General features: G+C 36.8%; 1 protein-coding gene across 1 annotated transcript; it reads left to right on the top strand.

Moving 5' to 3' along the window:
* The first annotated feature begins 705 nt into the window (after positions 1-705).
* Positions 706-24,193, top strand: LOC125666779 (protein mono-ADP-ribosyltransferase PARP3-like). The gene is made up of 12 exons (XM_048900064.2): positions 706-816; positions 5,575-5,772; positions 7,214-7,345; positions 10,138-10,320; positions 12,701-12,821; positions 13,610-13,830; positions 14,235-14,294; positions 14,658-14,750; positions 15,788-15,898; positions 16,743-16,920; positions 21,737-21,880; positions 22,933-24,193. The coding sequence occupies exons 2-12, from the start codon at positions 5,575-5,577 to the stop codon at positions 23,103-23,105; spliced, it is 1,614 nt and encodes a 537-aa protein (XP_048756021.2). The 5' UTR covers positions 706-816; the 3' UTR covers positions 23,106-24,193.
* Positions 24,194-25,078: the final 885 nt, after the last annotated feature.

Raw genomic sequence — 25,078 nt, 5'->3', positions numbered from 1 at the left:
ATATTATCAAATGAAAGGTCATGCTGTAATATGTATACACGATATGAAAACCTTACCTTAAATAGACCGGGAAATATTGTCTATGTTACGTTTTCATAAAAGCAGGTCAAACCCCAAGGTCAAGATCAAAACATCAAAAACGTTGGGACCAATATCTGATATTGCTACAGACACGGTAGTGGATGGTATACATGTTGATTTGAAATTTTACCTAGAATTTATAACTTAGATGTAAATCTTGGTTTTAGTATTACATGTATGTGATTCTTTATCAGAAGTTGATATAAAGAAATTCTTTATTACATTTGACAGTGTTAAACTATCTTGAGGCGGAGAAAAGTGTATGGAATCAATTATCTTCGCGGACGGGTTTATTTAATTCTTTGTACGTGTAACAACCTAAAGTTTGCATTTGCTTATCCTGAATTTGTTAAATTTCCTATATTGTTTAATTTCTGGAAATAGTCAACCTTGGCGTCCCTCTGTGATATCTGTAGTTAGACTGGGTATTATTGATAACTAATTAAGGTACACGTTTGGACTGCAAGAACAAAGGTATGACGTGACAGATATTTTAGAACCGTATTTGTCATATACCATACATTCATTTACTCTATGTGGATCGCCAGTCTTGACAAGTTGCTACATGTAAGCATTCGATCAAAACCATTGACCGAATACCCTCAAATATCTGTTAATGCACGCCACGGACACTGGCAGCAGAACACAAATGCACATACACCGACCGGCCGGCGTCCAATGATTGTTCCAGTATTTTTCACACCTGTAATCAATACAGTATTTTAATCAAGCAAGGTAAGTGAAAACACGGTGTACAAAAGGGTGACCTACTTATGGAGGCCTGTCCCGGTTGTTATTTTGCAATCGCTATTTTTAATTCCCAATGTTTAAGTGGATAAACTTCATGCTCAGTTTGTAAACGACTGCATGCATTTAATGACAACTGCAAGTTTTTAAAGACCGCATGAATATTATATTTTAACGCATAAACTTTTAATTTTGGTAGTTTGGTTCTAAATAAAATATCACGCATTCATTTTGTAAATCTACCGAATTATAAAAGAATTTTCATTTTGATGATTCGAGTTAATTTGGACACTATACTAATTACATTTGTTAGCTGAGAGTAAGTTATTTTAATTAATTCTATCCCTTATCACTCATCATCATTAGCATGTCAAACATGTTTAGCTCACCTGGGCACTTGAACCATTTTGATGCCGTCCGGCGTCCGCCCAATGATCGTTAGAGAGGAGTGCAGTGGCGGATTTAGAGGGGCGCACAGCCGCCCCCCCCCTAAATTTTGCAAATTTAAGCTAAATAGCGGTATCTTGTTTCGGAAAATCATGTACTAAACGATAAAAGAATCAATAATTTCTTCCACTCCCGGAGAAATGAATGACAAAATCCTTTGATTACTTGAATTACTTTATTGGGAGAATTTAATTTTTTCCAAAACCCCCTGAAAATTTGGGTCATTTTATTAATTTCACCTTATCAAAATGATAGAAAATAGCACAAATGACTTAATAGGAGAAATATTCCAAGCCCCATAAATCTGTAAAATCCAGGAGCTTCCGGGGGCTTCGCCTCCTGGACACCCACCAAGGCTTCGCCCTGGACCTACTGCCTCATAAAGTGGCACCCCCCGTAACCACAATTCCTGGATCCGCTCCTGGAGTGGACGTCAGACATCCACGTTTTATCGCAAATCTTCATGCTTTGAATATGGAAAACATTTAAATATCGGAACTGGTGAATCAAATTAAGGTAGCTCATTACACTAAATTTTTATTTAATGGCTCGTTAAAACACCTCTTATGAAGTATGATTTCACCATCAAAAAAGTGATACAAGCTCTCAACTATTTTATATGAATTTTTTGTGATTTATCCCGGAATGATAAAAGAGGTACTTTGTTTGCAAATACGGTACTCTAGAGTCCAAATTTCACTGTGGTTTGATGCAGAATATGAATATCTAAGAAAACATGCCTAAACGACTCAAATAGACGTTATTTGCTAATATTTTTAAATCGACGGATACAATCTTCAAAAAAACATGTTAGTTAGAAAAAAAATATATATCAGAGAAATATATTTGAAAAAGAAATTGAAATGAAATGGTGAAAATTCAGAAATATTACGATTTTTCTAATTTGAACCACGTCCGATCGAAATTATAAAAAGGTAGTCATAGAGAACATTGTAGTCAGAAAACCACATTCCCTTGATGTAAAATGGTTTATAAATTAAATTACTTTAAAAAGGAAACTAATTTCTTGATTATCAGTGCATACAATTAGCAACAATATGATCATTTGAGTAATTTCTATCAATTTTGATCGGGATCGGTACTTTTTTCTCCTCTTAGGGATTATATCTAAAATATGGTCATTGCGTTTCAAATTCTTTTTATAGTATATTTCTTCGATATATCTCTTTTCCAACTGACATGTTTTTTTGTAGATTTTATCCGTAGATTTAAAAAATATTAACAAATAACGTTTTCAATTTACACAAATATTTTTTCTAAAAAATTACAACGTTTATATCTGAATCTTTTAGGCATCTTTTATTAGATATTCATATCATGCACCAAATCACAGCGAAATTTTGACTCAAGAATCTCACAAACACCTTTTCTATCATTCCTGGAAAAATCACAAATACCCTTTCGATGGTGAAATCATACTTCATAAGAGGTGTTTTAACGTGTCATCAAATAAAATTTTAGTGCAATGAGCTACCTTAAGAAAGAAATTATCAATCTAATTTTTCTTGTTTCCATGCAGAGTTGCGAAAAGTCAGACACCTTTTATTATAATGATATTAAGGATTGTAACTCGTTTCCAGATGAAATTAAATCCATCAATAGCAAGTTTTAATTTGGGAAAAATAGATTCAATACAAATAGATTCAATACAAAAAGGAAGTAAAAAATAGATTCAATACAAAAAGGAATTTAAAAAGCACATGTTGACAAGACTCAGGCCCGAAGACCGTCTAAATTTCGAATCCATTCTTTTGAAGTAATTTTCATAAACAAATAAAATTTACAGTATATGTTTGCATTTGAATATTCTATAAGCCTGCAGTTTAAAAAACAAAACAAAACATCTATGTTAAATAAATCTTAAGATAAAAGGAATCAAAATTTTGACTTATTCTATTCTCAGTTTATGGTCTTTCGCCGGTAGTGAATTTTTCTACTATTAGTTGTTTATTATGTTTGTTATATATACATGTATATCCATTCTTACTTCTTTTTTTTTTAAATTTGAAAGTTTTATTAAATCATACCTTTAAAGATAAGTTTTGGTACATAGAAGAGGATTGAAAATAGGCCAACTAAGGCTTTCAAGGGATATCCTCAGGTCATCGTCTTTATAGATAAATTTCATGTTGGAAGCCTATATGCTTATCTAACTCATATAAATTTAAGCTTATTTCATGTTTCAGCTTATAAAAGCTTAATCAATGATATAGTTATAAAGCATGTGGTCATTTTATTGATAACTTTAATGTATTCATATAAATTATGTATTCCTGATATGTCATAATCTTAATAAATAAACAAACTGTCCCTTGGGGATCCGGATTAGACTAGGTCCTCAGTACCCCTTGCTTGTCGTAAGGGGCGACTAAATGGAGAGGTCTTTCGGGTGAAACCGAAAAAAAAAAACCAAACGAGATCCCGTGTCACAGCAGGTGTGACACGATAAAGATCCCTCCATACTCAATGACCATAAGCGCCGAGCATAGGCCTAAATTTTGCAGCCCTTCACCGGCAATGGTGACGTCTACATATGAACAATATACAAGTAATACTGTATACATCTGAGGATACATACAGTGTACCTTGTAGACTGACAATTGTATGGTGTAGACTGTAGCTATGTAGACTGACAATTACATGTTGGCATTAAAGCTGACATGAATTCTTAAAAATGGTAGAATTTTCAGTGTCCGCCTTAGTTTTCTGCTTTTCTCCATGTTAGATGAATATTGTATTGGTATGTATCTGGGTATCTTCCAGGCAAAATAGCTACAATATGTAATAGAGGAATACATGTCCATTCGAGCTGTTTGAGGATTTAATTAAATGAAATGCAAATAAGTAGTATATGCATGTACATTTATTTTAACAGGGTATTGAACTTGTGTTAATGCTATATCACACTCGTAGAAACAGGGGTTGGGGTGGACATGGTACCTGGTCTGCCCCCTCCCATGTTTTTGACGATTGAATTGTTCCGTTATTTTAACATACAAAACCTGTTTTTATACATGGACATGCATAGTTCGCTTGTATATTGTTTAACGCCTCTCGCGAGAATCTTTCACTCATATGGAGACGTCACCATTGTCGGTGAAGGGCTGCAAAAGATGAATTGGCTGCTACGTAAAATGTAAGCGGAGTTCTGTGAATAAGGTATACATGTATCTAGCAAAACGTTGTGTTCAACCCCCATTTAATCCTCAGAGGGGGGGGGGGGGGGGAATGAAAATTCCGGAACCTTATGACACATCTACAGGTCACCACCAATCATCTCTCAAAAGATAATTTAGCTATTACGTAAAATGTTTGAGGAGATCTGCGAAACAGGTTTTTTAAAGAGAAAGACCATAATTGTTTTACACCTGTGTCTGTCATAGTTTTCTACACGTGTTTGCCCAACTATCTATTTTGTATTGCTTGTGGGAGTTATGAGGTTGATCACTGTTTGTTATATTCACCTTTCACCTGGGATATACTTGAAGATTCCAAAACTTTAATGCAAACGTTAGGGCTACAACATAGGTCAAACAGTTGTCCGGACTTTTTCATTACGGATACTGATATTGCCCAATTTTTTGGTGCATATTGTTGGATATTATCAGCTTTTACAAAAATAACACAACTGTTATGGGTTCTGCATGTTATAATTTCTATATGCGTGAATTTTCGCGGAAAAAACACACTGGATTTATAAAGAAGAAGGTCTAAGCTATTTCATACCATGATGAAATATTGGAATGAAGATACTTTATTTTACTCAAAATCACAGGGCCATATTTGGGTATTCGTGGCTCTTGTTCTTTTGTCACAATCTCCCTCTCAGAGAAATACACAATCAGTTCACATTTCAACTTGATTGGTTCATCTTTACCTACTTTAGGACTGAAAGTAGGCCAACAAGTTTCATGGACTTTTTCTCATGGATACAGATATTGCAACCTCCCTCTCAGAGAAATACATAATCAGATTGATTGATGCACCATGACCTACTCGAAAGCTTTTCTATTCAGAATGTGTATGATATCAATTCAGAGTGCATAATGTGCTTACAGGTTGAATTTCATTATCCCACGGGCGTATGTTATACCGTTTGCGGTACTCTTGTTTTATGAAGGTATGCTGAACAGGGGAAGTTTTGTTCTGGGGAAAATGATCAAAATAATATATCTCGAGATAACTGTTTGTTGATGTTTTTTTCTGTGTTTTTATTTGTGAAGCAAGCTGCTATGTTTGTAATTTGAGCAGATTCACTTCCACATTGTTTTTGTTTAGATGACACCTAAACGAAAAGCTGTAGGATTCTTCGAAGCAATTACTGGATGGAAGAAAGCGAAGACCAGTACCTCAGAAGAGGATGATAAACCTTCGACCACTCAGGACGTCATTGCTAAACTGAAGGACAGCGAGAGCAGGTCCGAAGATAAGAAACGCAAGGTGGATAGTTTTGTGCCAGCGGCAAAAACGTACGAGGTGAGAGAGATTGAATCTATATGAACTATGAACGCAGGGTAAAAGGATGTGAAGTCAAAGATGAAAGATAAGAAAGGTAGTAGGAGGGAGAGAAAGTTATAGGAATAAGGATAGGGAGAAAGGAGATAAAATGAAGGGAAAATAAGGTGAAAGGGAGGGACGAGAAAAAAGATGAAAGGAAGGGAAAATGATAAGGAGGAGTGACATAAGATGGAAAGGAGGAAGACGGGTAGGGGAGATGACGACAAGGGTAGGGGGAAGGGGAGATAAAGAGAAGGGTGGGGAGATGAAGAGAAGGGTAAGGAGATGAAGAGAAGGGTAGGGAGAGGGAGAGAAGGGTAGGGGGAAGGGGAGATGAAGAGAAGGGTAGGGAGATGAAGAGAAGGGTAGGGAGATAAAGAGAAGGGTAGGGAGAGGGAGAGAAGGGTAGGGATAGGGAGAGCAGGGTAGGGGAGATGAAAAGAAGGGTAGGAGAACGAGAAAAGGGTAGGGGAGGGAGAGAAGGGTAGGGAGAAGGAGAGAAGGGTAGGGAGAGGGAGAGAAGATTAAAGAAAGAAAATGATAGTAGGAGTGAGGAAAGATGAAAGGAAGGACGGAAGTAAAAATGTAAGATGGGAAGAGGGAGGGGAGTTAAAATGTAATGAAGGAAGAGCGAGGGGAGTGAAAATGAAAGGAAAGAAGACGGAGGAAGAGGAGTGAAGTTGAAATGAAGGAAGATGGAGGGAGGGGAGTGAAGGTGAAAGGAAGAAAGATGGAGGGAGGGGAGTGAAGATGAAAGGAAGATGGAATGATAGAAGAATCTGAAAAGAAGGAAGACGGGTAATGAGAATGAAGAAGAAATGAAAGAATGAAGAATAGTAGGGAGGATGAAGATAAGGCAAAAGGAATGTAGGTAGGTACATGTAAAGAGAAAAGAGAAAAAGCGGAACAGGGGTGGTAGGACAGAGGGGATAAAAGGAAGATAAAATAGGTTAGAGAGAGAAGTATGTGAAAGGAAGTAAGTTAAATAGGTGAGAAGGAGTTGGGTAGAGGAATGGAGAGGGAAAAGGGGATAAAAGAGGGAAATGCAAGTATGGAAAATTCGGAATTTCTATACTTTAATGCATAGTAAAAGTATCTGAGAACATTTGGAGGAAGAAGACGACATGGGGTGGTGAGGCATGATTACAATGACGCTATCTATCTATCTATTTATCTGTCTGTCTGTCTGTCTATCTATCTATCTATTCATCTATCTATCTATCTATCTATCTATCTATCTATCTATCTATCTATCTATTTATCTATATTTATCTATCTATCTATATTTATCTATCTATTGGCATGTATCTATGTATCTGTCTGGCTGTCTATATACAATTAGGGATTCTATTTATTTGATCACAGACAAAATTTAAAGCCTGAATTAAGGTTAAATCACATTTCTTTGTGTATTTTGTAGGTTTTTGAGGATTATGATTGCTTGTTGAACCAGACAGATATTGGTCACAACAACAACAAATATTACATCATCCAGATTCTGAAAAAGATTGGCGCTCTCTCGTTCTATACCTGGAACCGTTGGGGACGTGTGGTGGGTTTATGAATGGCAAGAAATTGTCATAATTATTATATACATATAATATTTGCTGATGAAAGGTGAAGATAACGAACAGTGATTAATCTCATAACTCCTGCAAGCAATACAAAATAAAGATTTCGGCAAACACGGACCCCTGGACATACCAGAGGTGGAACCATGTATACAGAAGGAGTTAGCATCCCATTAGGACCTATCACACCCGCCGTGAGCACTGTGTCTTGATCATTTTGGTGTTTCTCGGTAAAACGGGAATTAATAGTGACCTATGAACTTAGCATTAAAAACCCCACAAGGAAACTTAATTGCAGACTATAAAATAATGAATAGATACTTAGTTTGCTTAATGGGTGATATACCAACAATGAAAGCATTGGAATGATTCATACATAATACAAAAACATTCTAAGGACATGTTCTTCTGAGTTATTGAACATAATGAATACTCATGATTGTCAGCTATTGATACCCCTTTTTCTCCATGGAGCTGAAAGCATATCTTATGACCATTGAATGACAAACAGTGTACTTAAGCATTTTGGAATATGGGACATGTTTTGGAAATAATTGTCTACAGTATGTTTATGGCCAGCTGATGTGTATTGACCTTAAACAAGGTCACCAGTAAAATTATTGTAAAATGAATTCTCGCTTTACCAATAGCTTTGTTGTGGTTCTATACTGCAGGCTGCCGCCTGGCATTCAGAATGCCCATGACCACACAAATGTGATGACTAAGAATCTTGTTTATGTAATGAAAGTTGAAGCTACTGGTAAAATGGGAAACTATTGTTTAGAACAAGCATCTATAGCGAAGAAACATTGCAATGAAAGTGGAGATAATGAACTGCAATCAATCTCATCAATCTTATAAAGAATACAAAGTTAAGACACTCTTGAGGCAGGGTTAAGTGCTCAGGAGAAACAAGCGTCCCTTGCCGACCGACCACATCCTCTGTCAGCCCTACATCCCGGCATGCAAATGGAATAATCCACAATTCAAATCAGTATACATAAACAAGCGAAGAAATCGACACAAAACACGCCAGACAGCGCCCGATACAACGACAAGCTACAGAACCCACGAAAAGCCGATTTCAAACAATATTGCCGAAACTCCTACAACCTCATCCTACTGCCAGCAGGTTGGCTCGACTCAAAATCTACCATACGCAGACCACGCCCCTCGCACCTCACAACACTGAGCCGTCAGTGTTTCGCAAACATCCATGACAAATATGACATCCAAATACGAAGCAAACACGGAAGACTCCGCACTGTCTTTCACCCGAGTCCACTGGGACACAATGCCAACAGACAAAACGTCGACACCTAGATGCCGAGTCGAAGGCCATAAACAGAGACTCCTCCAATGCCCATGGTAACCCCAACAGACCGCCGGAGGACCCGATCTCCAACGACAACACAGACACCGCCAATGAGGAATTCCAGCACCCCTCACTATCAACCTCAGAGCACTTGCTCGCAAGAACAGAATGGTGTACAACAAAGTAACCCCTTGAATGACATTAAAAAGCATGCAATGTCCGTGTTCTATTGCCACTGAAATGTCCCGATGCCGCCAATCCATGAAAAGTCCTCCGATCCTGAACCCACCAAACCTTCCCTGTCTTCCTAAAACACCCCACCCTACCCAACACACAATCCACATCATTCCCGCACACACCACGGCACAGCAAGCCCAAAACATATCCCTCAAAGCAGCCAACACCTCTGCGAGGAGTAAAGACAGGGATCCGGTAGAACATCCACTGAACACAGAAATGCATCCCCGTGAGGTCCTGGAATCCAGCAAAGGCATGGCAACCCACATCCATTCATCCCACCGACTGGGACACCAAATGCGTCAAAACCAAAGCGCGACCCCGAAGAACCCCGAAAGGGAACATGGAATACAAGCAGGACAACCAAATATAGAACTAAAGACATGTCCGCCCAGGATACAGGTGTAAAAATAAGCCCCATAAACAAAGAGAATACCGACACGATCCCTGTCAACCGGAACCAATACCGATACACATTCTCCCATGCAACCCATCCAACCCTCTCATCACTTCTGGACCATTAAACATAGAAGGATACATGTCACGTAATTTGTCCCATGTGTCCCATACGAGATTTTCACAATCGTCTCATACTTTTTATCTATTCTGACCAGGTATTACGTTTTCCTGTTTTATATCTAGCCCATCTTCTGGCATAATCTTCTGCAGACTTCATCATAGAGATGAAGTTCTGTCGCTAATAGAAAAATCGAAGCTCTCTGAATTTCGAACTTTTTGAAATAAGTGACTTCAGATCATTATTTTCAGCTATATTCATACTAGGTACACAGGGTGTTTCTGATTATGAAAGTGATAATCCCTTTGGACTGTAGCAATCCAGCATGCTACGCATACAGATTCATTAACCTTAAAAATGCTAAATTTTGTATTTGGAATATGCAGAGGTAATAATTATTTTGAGAAATGCAGACATAATAAATATATGAATAATTGTAAGAAAATGTAATCATGAAATATGCATGTGTATCTGGCATGTAATGTCATTTGCATAAAAAAAAAATGTTCATTCTTATCTTATTCTTGAAATCAGTAGGCGGAAAAGTGAAAATAATAGTACAGTGATAAATCTCATAACGCCTGCGAAGAATGCAAAATTAAGAGTAGGACAAACACGGACCCCTGGTAGTACCGGAGTTTTGAATAAAACCAACTGAACACTAAATTGAACATTATTTAAATAACTATAAATGAAATTCACAGGGAGAACCTGGAGCCAATGCAATGAAGGGACCATTTGGCTCCGCCGAACCAGCAATCAAGGATTTCACCAAAAAATTCCAAGAAAAGACCCAAAATAAGTGGGTGAATAGAGACAGCTTTAGCCCAGTTCCAGGGAAGTACACCCTCATTGAAATGTCTTTAGAAGATGAGGACGACACTCAAGTAAGAATCAGCTAATTTCAATGAATGTTAAAATGACTTGTGTATGTAAGCATCCCCACAAGTCAAGGGTTGTCAGTCCACTTCACTCTCCCACAAACACCTTGTGAGGAGCGCGCGGAGTGGACCAAAAGCTATTGTCGTATAAATATTATATGTGAAGGCTTTTCGTAAGTTCCAGTAAATATTTGCATGGTGGTACATGTACATGTATGTGTACATGAAATTCCGTAAAGGTCCAAATACATATTTCAGACATTAATCATATGTATAAGTGGTTTTCAGCAAATTCCAGTAAATTCCTAAGTGATTAATATTTGTAAATGGTTTTCAGTAGGTTCAAGTATATTTCAAATGGTTCATGTATGTGGTTATAAGCCAGATTGATGGGCTGATACTCTACAGCTCAGTAGCTAAGTACTTCGTTACTAGCTTGAAAATACGGATGTATATATAATTGCTGTGATAAAAGTTAGAAATTCATTTCAAAATTAAGGATTACCTCCTTCATGCATAGCTCTGATCCTTAGACGAATTTGACTCCAGTCTTTGGGACTCTGTTGTTTTTTTTAGTTCTTACAAGTTTATTGTTATTTCGAATTTCCAATATGTCGGCTTGGGGATCACTGAAGAGACATTATTTGTCGAAATGTGCATCTGGTGCATCAAAATTGGTACCGTATAAGTTTTACATTGAGTAAATGTGTACGTTATTCAAGTATGCATGTAGTTTCCAGCAGGTTATATCAATTGTTTAAATGGTTCATGTATGTAAGTGATTTCCAGCAGGTTCTAATAATTGTTCAAGTGGTTCATGCAAGTAAGTTGTTTGCAGCAGATTTTAATAATTGTTTAAGTGGTTCATGTATGTGAGTGGTTTGCAGCATATTCTAGTAATTGTTTAAATGGTTTATGTAAGTAAGTGGTTTCCAGCAGGTTCTAATAATTGTTCAAGTGGTTCATATATGTAAGTGGTTTCCAGCAGGTTCTAGTAATTGTTTAAGTGACTCATGCATGTAATGATACGTGGGTATGCAGATGTCAGCAAATGTTAAGTGATTCATTTATATAAGTGGGTATCAGCAAGTTGCAGTAAATGAAGTGGTTGGTACGAAACTCACGTATCAATTCAATAAGCCTAGTTTTTGGAAACGTCATCGAATGTGATGCTCACAAACAATGATGAACCTACAGTATTTGTTGCTCCCTTGTTGAGTTTTCTGAACCTATCCAGTGAAGTGTTTAAGTGGTTTTTAAAGAGAACTTGTACGAAATGTTGGCCACATATTTTCTCAATGTTTGTACGCGTATTGATTTCCTTATAAATTTAGGCGTATCTCTGAAGCTAGATAAAATCAGTACTATGTGGACACATGAGTTTATGAGAGGTGTGAACATACTATATTTATGTCAAATCATGTCAATTACGTTTAACTAGAAATTCAGAATACACCTTAAAAATACGCCTTTCTGTACAAAGTACTGATTAATGCACCTCTGTAGAATACACCAGTATGATGAAAGGTGAAGATAACGAACAGTGATCAATCTCATAACTCCTATAAAGGTGAAGATAACGAACAGTGATCAATCTCATAACTCCTATAAGCAATGCAAAATATATAGTTGGGCAAACACGGACTCCTGGATACACCAGAGGTGGACTCCGGTGCCTAGGAGGAGTAAACATCCCTTGTCGACCGTTAACACCCGCTGTGAGCCCTATGTCTTGTTCAGATAAACGCCTGTTTGATACACCAGTGTGATGGTAGGTATGAACCAAGGAGATGCATAGTCAGAATACACATATACGGCATAGTGTAGTAATGATTTACATGTAGTACATATGAATGTATGGGTACTAGTTTCTTTTCAAGTAAACATGTTAAATTTACATTAAAAATGGGTACAGCTACATTAGGGAGCAATGCACATGTAATGTATATTTTCATTCATTCACTTAATAGTTTCAACCGTAGAACTAAATAAATGTCATTCCATAATTGTAATATGATTCAAAGTCAATCAAATTGATTAACATCTACATGTAGATTGATATGTTTCGATCTTCATTCAATCTATTTTCAGATACATTAACATTTATCAATGATAATCATTCACATTTATGAATGATAATAACTAAAACTTATTACAGTGATTTAAATATGTACTGAATGTGTTTGAAATGAAAAAGATAGTAAATGCTTGTGTACAATGTATGACGAATAATTACATATGTATCTGTGTCATGTACAGCTGCAATATAGAAAGATACTTGTCTCTGTCAAGGAGACGCTTGAACAGCTTTATTATGTACTGTCTTTGATATGTTGAATTTGATTCCTGGTTTCTTTTTCACTAAATGATTTTATTTTGGGTGTAGGCAGCGTCTAAGCCCCCTGTACCGACTGAGAAGTGTACTTTGGATGCCCCTACCCAGGCTCTATTGAAGCTGGTTTTCGACCGTGACATGTTTAAAAACGCCATGAAGAGTTTCGATTTAGGTAAATTTTAAAATACATCAAGGAGTGATGGAGATAGGGCTTCCCCAAGGCTTGATCCAAAATGTCATACACTTGAATTTGCCTACAAGCACTTTATGTTTCGTTGTTTAAAGAAATAAAAAAATTCCTCTGCATCTAAGATGTTGGTGAGAATGATAACGAGGCTGCCTCTCTCCTAAATTTGCATAAAGAAGTGAAGTTAGCAAACAGTGATCAATGTTATAAATCATATCAAGATAGATATAAACAACTGAGAATGAAATAAGCAAAGTGATATTAATTTCGTATATATGTAAATTTTCCTTACATTTTATGGATACAGAGAATATGAAGGAAAAAAACCTTTGCTCTGCCAGAAGGTTTCAATTAAAACTATTGTGACTAACAATCGAAATCCAATTTTCCTACCCAACAAAGTTTACGAATAATTGGATCAAGCCTTATTGATGGATAGGATTCTCTATATACGCTAGACTTTCATCCCACCTCTGGTGTGTCCAGGGGTCCGTGTTTGCCCAACTATCTATTTTGTATTGCTTAAAAGAGTTATGAGATTGATCACTGTTCGTTATCTTCACTTTTCACTTACTAAGCTTCTTTGATTATATAGTGATAAATCGATCCCAATGAATCCTTAAATTTTGCATGGATGAACACGCAATTTCAATGCATCATTTTCAGACTTCTGATACAGAAATATTTCAATGTATGGACGAAAGAATGAACTATTAGTCATTGGAACTGTGTTTCATTATACTATTTTATAAAGTAAAATGTTACTATTTAAGATGTGAATAGAATGCCATTAGGGAAGTTGAGTAAGACCCAGCTCGCGAAAGGCTTTGAGGTCTTGGAAGAGCTTGAGAAAGCTGTGGAATCCACAAATCGCCAGAAAATGACGGAGCTTTCTTCCAAGTTCTACACCGTCATCCCTCATGATTTTGGAAGGAAAGTTCCACCTTTGATAGACACACAGGACATTATCCGACGAAAATACGACATACTGTTGGTAGTTACCTGATGAAGGTCTCAATTAATGGACCATGGCGTTTATTTCCTACGGAATATCACATTTTCATGTACAGTATTTATATGTTATTGCAAACGTCAATACGTTGTTTGTCCTTCGACAAACGCTCAGCTTTTAGAAGTGGGAATTATGGGTAATTTGGGTATGAACTTTTAAACAAAGGTCCCGTCTCGCGTTTGTACGTTAAAGAACCATAACTGCTACAGCCCTAAGCACTAAGCGTAGATCTAAATTCGTGGTACTTCACCTACAGCTGATGACATCTCATTTAAGAGTGAGGGATCCTCGTCAGTAGAGAGGGGGGTAAATAAAACAAAGAATATGTTCTTAACATGTCATACATTCATGTTGAAATATATTTTCTTCTTTTACTTATAATTAAGGTCTTGAGTGACATAGAAATTGCACAGAGTCTAGAGAAGGAGGAAGAAAAATTTGTTGCGGTAAGTATATATTATCTAGTCTTTATAAAACGTGACGACAACGAACAGTGAACAATCTCATAATATAAAGAATGCAATATGGAGAAAAGGACAAACATGGACTTCCGGGGTGCCTACTCTTCCTAGGAAACTGCTTCCACCTCTGGTGTGTCCAGGGGTCCGTGTTTGCCCTAGACTGTTTTTTGTATTGCTTATAGGAGTTGTGCGATTGATCACTGTTCGTTATCTTCACCTTTCATCGGGTATCTAGAATGAGTGAGCATAATAATATATACAAGAAATGTAATAAATATACAAGAACTGCTAGAATTAAGTATTGTATAATTAATATGAAATAATTATTTTTAAAATTTTCTTACAAAGGGATTGACTAAACTGCCCCATCCCCTGGATGTGAAATATGAGCTTTTGAAGTGCGACTTGAAACTTGTTGATCCTAAATCCAAGGAATTTAAGGTATGTGTTTATATGTTAGTTAACAAGCCGATGAGTGCTAATAGCTAAAATAAAAGTACCCGTTTTGCTAAATCTGTTTGAGAAGTAAACTTTTTAATCTGCGCTGAAACTAGGAAATGTAAATGAAAGATGAAGATAACGAATAGTGATCAATCTCACAACTCCCATAGAGGAATGTAAAATGAAGAATTGGGCAAACACAGACCCCTGGACACACCAGAGGTGGGATCAGGTGCCAAGGAGGAGTAAGCATCCCCTGTCGACAGGTCACACCCGCCATGAGCCTTATATTCTGATTAGGTAAACGAAGTTATCCGTAGTCAAAATCAGTGTGCCAAGAACGGTCTAACAATCGGTATGAAGCACGTCAGACAGCATTTGACCCAACAATAGCTTGTGTTGGCAAACTAGATCGTTATAACAACCATAGAATTTGCGAAATGCTGACTTTAAGCAAGACAAATTTTATAATAAAATTAAAGTTTCTAAAGGATAAAGAAACCTTTCTGTTACGAAATATAATCCCTTCCAAAATTGTTAACTAAGGGTAGTGAATCAGGGATTATGTGTCTGCTTGGACTATTAAAGTCATGGTTACAAGCTGTGGCTGTGTTATCAGGTAAGTAATGAAACCAATATTTTAAAACATAGACTTATGTGCATCAATACTTAATGTTAAAATTTTGAAGACTTTCATGATAAAATGTATCGATACTTGATTTTTAAGGTTTTGTAGACCTTCATGATACAATATATTGATACTTAATGTTAAGGTTTAGAGTATTTCCTGATATAATGTATCAATACTTAATGTTTACGGTTTTATAGACTTTCATGATACAATTTATTGATACTTAATGATAAGGTTTAGACTTTAGAGTATTTCCAGATATAGTGCATCAATACTTAATGTTTAAGGTTTGCAGACTTTCATGATAAAATGTATCGATACTTAATTTTAAGGTTTTGTAGACCTTCATTGATACTTAATGTTAAGGTTTAGAAACTTTCATGATACAATTTACTCGCTATTTAAGGTTTTGGAGACTTACGCACGAGAAACTGGTGAATTTAACAAAGGAGTATGGAATCTATTATGGAGAGGGCCTAAAATCAAGTATATCTGGTCCATGAGAAGAGATGAGGAGGTATTTGTTTAAGGTTGTTCGCATCATCGTTGTTGCTTTCGGTCATCTGAGCTGATAGTTCAAGTGACCTATTCTGATTACTTTTTGTCCGGCGTCTGTCCGTCCGTCTGTCCTTAGGTAGACTTTTAAAAATTTGGACTTTTTCTTCAGAATCATTTGGCCAATTTGAACCAAACTTAACACAAATTATCCTTGGGTACAGGCAATTCAAGTTTTGTTTTTTCTGTTACAGTTTTAAGTGAAGGGCCATTGTTACCTTCGAAGGGGAGATAGTCAAGAAAATACAAAAATAGGGTGGAGCATTTTAAAAATCTTCTCAATAGCTAGAATCTTCTATAGAGCGTATATTCAACTGTGTTGAAATAATGGTCCCCGGGATTAAATTCCAGCTACAATAGGGTATATAAGTTTTACACTGAAATAGAAATAATGCAATTCCAAACTGTGTCTAATGGGATATAAAAGTTTAAAAGCAAGGTGAAGATAACGAACAGTGATCAATCTCATAACTCCTACAAGCAATACAAAATAGATATTTGGGCAAACACGGACCTCTGGACACACCAGAGGTGGGATCAGGTGCTTAGGAGGAGTAAGAATCCCCTGTTGACCGGTCACACCCGCCGTGAGCCCCATATCCTGATCAGGTAAACGGAGTTATCCGCAGTCAAAATCAGTGTGCCAAGAACGGCTTAACAATCGGTATGAAACACGCCAGACAGCATTTGACCCAATGCGAGGTTGTATTGACGAACTAGATCGTTATAACGACCATAGAATTTAAAACAATTAAAACAAATACATAGTGATAATGATAAAGAAAACATTTTCTTTAACATTTCAGGAGGAGAGATTTAAAAGACACGACAAAATATCAAACAGGAAGCTGCTCTGGCACGGCACCAATATTGCAGTGATTGCTGCCATCTTGAAGCGTGGACTCCGGATCATGCCTCACAGCGGTGGACGTGTCGGAAGGGGAATTTATTTTGCTTCCGAACATAGAGAATCTGCTTCATACGGTAAGAAGTTGTATGTCCAGATACATGTAGACCACTTTTTTAAATATGTATTTTCACGCTCATGTTGTTTCTTATATGTACTAGACAATTACTGTGGTTAAGGTAGTTCATTACACTAAAGCTTATACTCTTTATAACACTACGACACAGGATGGCGATTTAAATGTTTTGTGAAATTATTTGTATCGATCGACTTCTTTGTCTATCATCGTAGCTCAGTGGTTAAAGCATTGGGCTGGTGAACCGCAGATCTTGAGTTCAAATCCGCCAGAGTATTTTGTTCATACGTGTTGGAAATAATTTTTTTGAAAATAATGTTTTTATCCTTTGCATATTTTCTGCCTTTCTTGCCTATATAATTATTATATATCATCATATCTTTTTATGATTAAATCAATTCGTACTGATTTGAGAAACTATTTCAGGGTGTAGTGAACCACCTTACAAATTACATATAGTTGCCAAAGTAAATATTCTTACTCATTTAATCCTGTGGGGATCTGGGTTAGAATAGGTCCTTAGTTTGTCATAAGAGGTGACTGAATGGGCCAATCATTAAGATGACACCGCCAAATCCGAGTCCCGTGTTACAAGAGGCGTGGCACGATAATGATCCCTCTCTGATCAAAGGCTGTAAGCGCCGAGCATTTTGTTTGAATAGTCAGACTTTGAGTAAAATCTCAGATTTAAGTCCACGTTTTGTCTTAAATCTATTTCGAGAAATCCAGGCCTGATCTCAGAGACTTTTGTTACACACCAAATCGTCGTCCGTCCCAAATGGTCGCCGGCTACGATTTGTGATGGGCGGCGATTTGGGGTTTCCTATGTAACACCCCAAACTGTCGCCCGTACCAAATCGTAGCCGGGGACGATTTGGGCATAACCTCACACCCCAAATTGTCGTCCCCCCTTGTTGCAACATTTACATACAAACTGGCCTTGTTTGTTAACTCCTTCTCCTCTCCTCATTCTCTTTCTTCTTCTAATTCTTCGTCTTCTTTTTCTTCTTTCGTTTCTATGGTCCAGCTATGACCACAAAAGGTTCTCTGGACCCTATAAGCAATACATTTTAATCTTCTACTTCGACCTGTACTTGTTCTGTTGTATAATCTTTTAAAAAAAATATTATGATCACAGTATTTGTTATTGATGTTTTGGTTGGTAATCGTGTTGTTGCTATTGAAAGAGTTTTATTTGTTGTTGTTGGTGGTGGTGGTGTCATTGTCTATATGATTTTTTTTTTCGTTCAGTCCTCGATCGAGAGAAAAAAAAATAAGAGAGAGAGAGAGAGAGAGAGAGAGAGGGAGAGAGAGAGAGAGAGAGAGAGAGAGAGAGAGAGAGAGAGAGAGAGATGTCCGACAATAAATAAATTTGCCTTTTGTTGTAAGGTCATTCAAGGGGTTGTTAGCTCTTGTGCACCGCAGATGTGTTAGTGACCTCAGATTACGTCTGTTAGCCGCCGTTTGGACACTCTCCCGTCGCTTGGACACTCTCAAAAACCTCGAGAAACAGTTTCTTTAAATAAGTAAATGAACAAACAAATAATTGAAACCTATGTGTTTAATCCCATATAACCTACATACAAACTTTCAGTTCAATCGGTTCACTAACACCAGGGTGACAGTCGAAACGCTATGATTACAGCTCGCGATCAAGAGATTTAATGTTACGGGGAGCACATGCTAAGAACACATGTAACCCACATATCGATTCACAAACAATCAGAGATATTGCAGAATTGTTGAACACTGTGCACAGCTCTCAGCGGTTTTTAAAGCTCTCATTCCAGAAATTTCGTTTTTGGGAGGCATGTCAGAGGGCCACTTGTAATCTGCATAAAAAAATTAGCTCAAGAGGTCGACAAACACCAGAGATATGAGTAACAGACAAACAGACAAAGTGAACCTATGTATCCCCATATAAGAGGGGGTACAATAAAATAACTTCTGTGTAATCTATCCTAAAATCGTCAATGAAATATTGGCGGGCAACGATTTAGGACGGGCGGCGATTTGGGGTGTACTATTGTACATCCCAAATCGTCGCCCCTAATGATAGTGAAATCTCGTCCCAAATCGTCGCCGGAGTGACGATTTGGGATGCTGGACGACGATTTGAGGTGAAATGTCATCCCAAATCGTCGCCGGTGACGATTTGAGATGGGCAACGATTTGAGGTGTAATAAGGTTTACAGTATATTGTAAGGAATTTGTAAAAATCACGATGATCACCCTTGCTGAGATTTTAGCACAAAGTTGAATTTAATTACTATTTTCAATTATCACCAGTGTGAGATCGATATTACCCATGTGACACAGCCATGTGAGATTTTTCTTTTCACATTATCAGCAGTGTGATATCGAAATTGTCCATATGAGACAGCCATGTGAGATCTTTCTAACATTATCAGCAGTGTGAGATCGACATTACTAATGTGAGACAGCCATGTGAGATTTCTTTTTTTCCCTTTATCATCAGTGTGATATGGACATTACCCATGTGAGACAGCCATGTGAGATTTTTCTTTATCACACTATCACCAGTGTGAGATCGACATTACCCATGTGAAACAGCCATGAGACATTTTTCCATCTTGCATTGCTACAACATTTATTATGACGTCTTGTATTTTTATGATTTACGCTAAAAGGTGGAATTTTAAAAACGTTTTGTGTTGTTTACATCAACTTTTGATTTTCATATGATACCATTGTTAGGAACAGCATTTAGGTTTTAGTTTTATTCTTATTTTATTTATTCATTTTATTATATTTTTTTTGGTTAAACATAATGTTTAAAACCATTTTCGTGTATGCTCTTTTTGACTGTCTGCTAGGGCTGTTCGATATGTAATGTGTATAGTACCAAAGCGCGATAACGCCTTGCACGATTTCGTGGATGATGGTACTCTTGAATAGCTCTATTCAATAATTTCCAATGGTATAAACACGAACCTTTAGTTCCACATCGTTTTCAACTTAGAGTCAATTTAATAGAGCCGGTCGTTGACCACTGTTGTAACAATGGTTGGGAAACGGGTTGAGAATATTGAAGAAATTAGAGCTTATATAAAAGTTCGCACAAAACTCGGTCATTCAGTAATGCAGATTTTTACTGATTTGGGGAAGTTTATGGGTCTGATAATGTATCGTATGAGACAGTTCGTAGGTGGAGAAAGAAATTTCTGACGGGCACAAAGTCCGTCAAAGATGCATCAAAATCTGGCCGACCTGTGACTGTAACAGGCAAGGCAAATGTCTCATAAGTCAGGGAAATAATTTAAAGTGATGGCAGATACACGATTCGTGATATTGCCAAAGCTGTTGGCATATCGCTATAGCGGGTGCATTTCATTTTGAAGCGTATTTTGAAAGCATGAAAGAGTTCTGTCAGATGGATACCGCATATATTGACAGATGGCCAAAATGGGTAGGAGTACAAACCGCTAAGCAATTGCCCAAAAATGTTTCCCAAATTCAATCAAAATCAATTTGCAAACATTGTTACTGGTGCCAAAACATGGGTTCACTATTTCGAACCAGTAACAAAATATGGCTAACTAAACACGGTAGAAGACCTGTAGTTGCCAAAAGAACCATAAGCACAAAGAGCGTTCTTTATTGCATATTCTTCTCATGTGATGGTATAGCCGTACAAATTCCGGCGCCGAAGGGCAAAAGTGTTACAGGTCGGTATTACCGAGATGTTATACTAAAAAAGCTCGAGAAATAGTATTATAAACGACGACCTGTGTCAGGATTTAAGCATGTTCGTCTACTTCATGATAATGCTCCATCACATGCATCTGAGCTTGTAAAGCAATTTTTGAAGTGGGAGAAGGTCACAGTCTTGCCACACCCACCATACTCCCAAGATCTAGCTCCCTGCGACTTTTTCCTTTTTCCAAAACTGAAAAAGGTTCTTATCTGGTCGTCGTTACAAGTCCCGATAAGCCCTTGGCTCAGCCATCAGTCAGTGCCTCAGATGTCTACCTAAATCCGCGAACCATGCTGGATTTATACACTAAACTATACATTAAATTGGATAAAATCTGAGAAAAATAATCATTTATTATTTGCTATTGTGGGGTAGGGAAATTCCACCTCGGCAAAAGCCTCGTTTCTTCTTCCCGAAGGGGAATTCCCCATCCAACCTTGTAATAATGAAGTATTCTATTAATCTCTAACCGCATTCTTTACTTATTTGCAGCAAATTCTAATTTTATTCTAGAACAATGACGGTACGTAATTACTTCAGCAACATTTGGGGGAAATGGGTTTGTTTTTTGGAGTAAAAGGATTCTTATTTTGCAAGTATGAATTCCTAAAATACCCCACTATCAAGTCTAAAGATGTTATGTTTATTATCCAGAAAATTGTGTGACTAGAAGGAAAAAAATTATTTACGATAATGTGTGCATTACAAGAAAAAGAATCTTTAGAGTAAATGTTATGGTGCTTTAGAAGTTTAACCGGAAATGAGAAAACTTATGGCCGGAAATGGAATCGAACCCTGGACTTTATTACTAGCCGATATTTACAGACCGCTTCACAAGGGTAGATTACTATGATCACAAAATTTTTAAAGAATGATTTCAATCTCAGTTTTCCATCTCCCATGTATTTTTCAATCTCTGGTGTGTCCAGGGGTCCGTGTTTGCCCAACTATCTATTTTGTATTGCTTATAGGAGTTGTGAGATTGATCACTGTTCGTTATCTTCACCTTACATGATTAAGTAATATCCAGTTTTTAATGGCTCAACATTTAGTTAATCTTTCAATTTACCTTTTAGATATCTAATGATCAATATTTCAGTGCAACGTGCTGGAAGGACAGGTATAATGTTTCTGAATGAAGTAGCCCTGGGTAATGAGCACATAATTACGAAGGACAATAGTAAATTGAAGTCCGCGCCACCTGGGTTCGACTGTGTCATCGCAAAGGGATGGACTGAACCTGGTAAGATATAAAGATTGATTGTATTTTGTATGTTGTTTAACTTCTCTCTCGAGACTGTTTCACTCATATGAAGATGTCACCATTGCCGGTGAAGGACTGCAAATTTTATGCCTTTGCTCGGCACTTACGGCTTTTGAGTAGGAAGGGTCTTTATCGTGCCACACCTGTTGTGACACGGGACCTCGGTTTTTGCGGTCTCATCCGAAGGACCGGTATTAGATGAAGTTTTCCGAGAGAAATCGTACTCATCAATATCTGGGTACGAGTTCTCCCGAAAAACAAAAATTTGTCATTTTATCGGATAAATCTGGGTACAAGTTCTCCTGCAGAAAAACTATCAAAGTTTTTCACCAGGAGAACTCGTACCCAAATTCTTATGACATAAATGACAAAGTTTCTCCAAAAGAACTGATTCAATACACGAAGCACGTTTTGCATATGATCAGATTTTAAATCTAAGCAGCTACTGACAAATAATTTGATGTTATAGTGGTTTCAACTGCCTCATTTATAGTCAGCATTTTGAAAATTATATGGTCGTTATAATGATCAAATTTTAAAATACAAGCTATGACTGGGTCCAATGTTGTCTAGCTTGTTTTATACAAATTGTTTGGCCGTTTTTTATATACTGATTTTAACTATGGAGTACTACGTTATAAGGTTCACACACGTGTGAGGGATACATACTCCCCCTAGGAACCTGATCCCCTCTGATCTTTCCAGGGTGCGTGTTTGTCCTTCTTTAATTTTGTATTCTTCATGACAATGACTATGTTTACGTAGCCTTTGGTGATCAGGTTTTCCACCAGTCGTTTGAAATCCTTATGGGTACGAATTGTGCTCCTTTATCAGCTGAACTGCTTTTGTAATCTTAGATGAAAAGGTAAACAAAACAAACAGTGATCAATCTCAAAACTCCTATAAAGAATGGAAAATCCAGAGCAGCACAAACACGGAGTCCTGGGCACCTGATTACAATGCTGTTCATTATCTTCACTAGTTCTTGCTCAGAATTATATGTAATTAGAATTGATCATTGTTATTAACAGACCCAGAAAAGGACATAAAATTGAAGTTTGACGGTAAAGATGTGGTGGTGCCCCAGGGTACCCCAGTGTCCCAGTCCGAGTACGTCAACAAGAGCAGGTTCGGCAGTAGCGAGTACCTTATATACAAAGAAAGTCAAAACATGATGCGATATCTGGTGATGATAGACTTCTAGCGCATGTCAGCCAGAAAATACTGTGTACAGGGTTCTTTTCGCCCCGTGTTAATTTTAACTTCCTACACGTGCAGACAATTTCGCCCCGTTTTAAATTCGCCCAGACATAGTTGTGTTAAAAGAAAGATACATTGTGTGAGAGAAAACGGTTTCGCCCACTCTTAAATTTGCCAAGTTACAACGAGGGCAAAAGGGACGTAAATAAAGAGGGGGCGAATATTTCCCTGTATACAGTACTGTGTTATGGTGGACGTCTACATGTATAATCTCATGGTAGCCATAAACATACATTACTTGCCTTAAAAAATAAGAACCAATTTCCTGATTGTTTTACCAGCTCCGAGTAGAATTTGTTCATGAGCAGTCCTTTTGTGTATTTGCAATAAAATGTGTTCAAATGATACATAAATTTGTAGACCGCCTTTCATTGAACCCGTGGTTTTGTTTGTCTTAATGTCTGTTGTTATGCATACATGTACTGTTTATGAAAGCAGTGTAAAATTGTAAATTATTTCTCATCAAGTTTCATGTATATCCACAATTGAGTGATTGATTGTATAATGTTTAATATTTCACTCATATGGAGACATCACCATTGTGGGAGAATGGCTGCAAAATCTAGGCCTATGCTCGGCGCTTACGGCCTTTGAACAGGGAGGGAGCTTTATCGTGCCACACCTGCTGTGATATGGGGCCTCGGTTTTTGCGGTCTCATCTGAAGGACCACCCCATTTAGTCGCCTCTTACGACAAGCAAGGGGTACTGAGGACCTATCTTAACCCGAATCCCCACGGGACTGTAACTGCATATCCATGAACTTGTATATATATTCTGTAGGCTTAATTTATAATGAAAAATGTATTTTATGTTTTTGATTTAATTGTTATTTACTTGTGATGTATGCTAGATTACTGAATCAGTTGAAAGTTTATGTGGTTATGAATATATTTAGCATGTGGATAATGTAAACATATCCATAATATGTTATACAATTCATGTAAAAATTAAATTCAAAGTATACAAACTGTTGTGTGTTAACAATTAAAAAATCAAGATTGATTTTAAAATCTTTAAAATTTTAAAACCTTTGCTATGTTTTTGTCTTATTGTCTTGTACATGTATCCATATGGCATATTAGTGAATTATCACAAAACGTTAGTTATAAATGTTCTTATAACATTATCTTATTACAATTATAACAATTAAAATTGTTATATTATCCACATTTATAAGCGATATATTCATTTCATGGAAGAATCAATAGGTTATTGTGGTGGTTGTCAGATACTTAATATTGATGATTTCCCAGCATGCACCAGTTCAAACCCTGTGTACTTCTATCCCATTCAGTAAGTGTATGGAGGCTTTCGGTGAATTTCAAACTTTGAATTTGAAATGAGTTCATGACTTTAGATTAGTATGTAAACGTTAAAGAGAGATGATATGTAGAGCATAATGTATGTATTTTCTTAGTTTTACACTGTGTATTTCCGCGTTGTGATTATAGTTATGTATTCCTATGAAAAAAAAATTACTTAGAAGTTTGAATGTTAACAAATATTATAGTAGTTTTATGTTTTCTTTAGCAATAGATATACAATATACTTATTCGTTCTACTCCACGTTATTTCATATCTTGAGTTTACCTTTTCATCTTCGTGACTTTTCTGAGTAAATTAATTTATTCACATTTTAATTCAACTCAAAGTGCGTGATACACCTGTAAATATACACAAAAAAAGCTAGTGAAATAAAGTAGATCTTTTGTTTTTGCCTATATTGCATGATTAATTGTGACCTATAACTGCATAAGTATTTTCTATAATTTAGGAATGAGGAATTTAAAATATTTTTTTTTATCATTCCTTGTGGTACAAATTTCAAATATTTTAATTTACTGAATATAAGTATCCTTGACGTTTTATCTATGAACAATAATTTTCATTCATATGTGGATTCGATATATCCCAGT

The sequence above is a fragment of the Ostrea edulis genome, chromosome 10 (assembly GCF_947568905.1).
Source record: "Ostrea edulis chromosome 10, xbOstEdul1.1, whole genome shotgun sequence".
NCBI classification, from domain to species: domain Eukaryota; kingdom Metazoa; phylum Mollusca; class Bivalvia; order Ostreida; family Ostreidae; genus Ostrea; species Ostrea edulis.
This window is presented reverse-complemented; position numbering and strand designations above follow the sequence as displayed.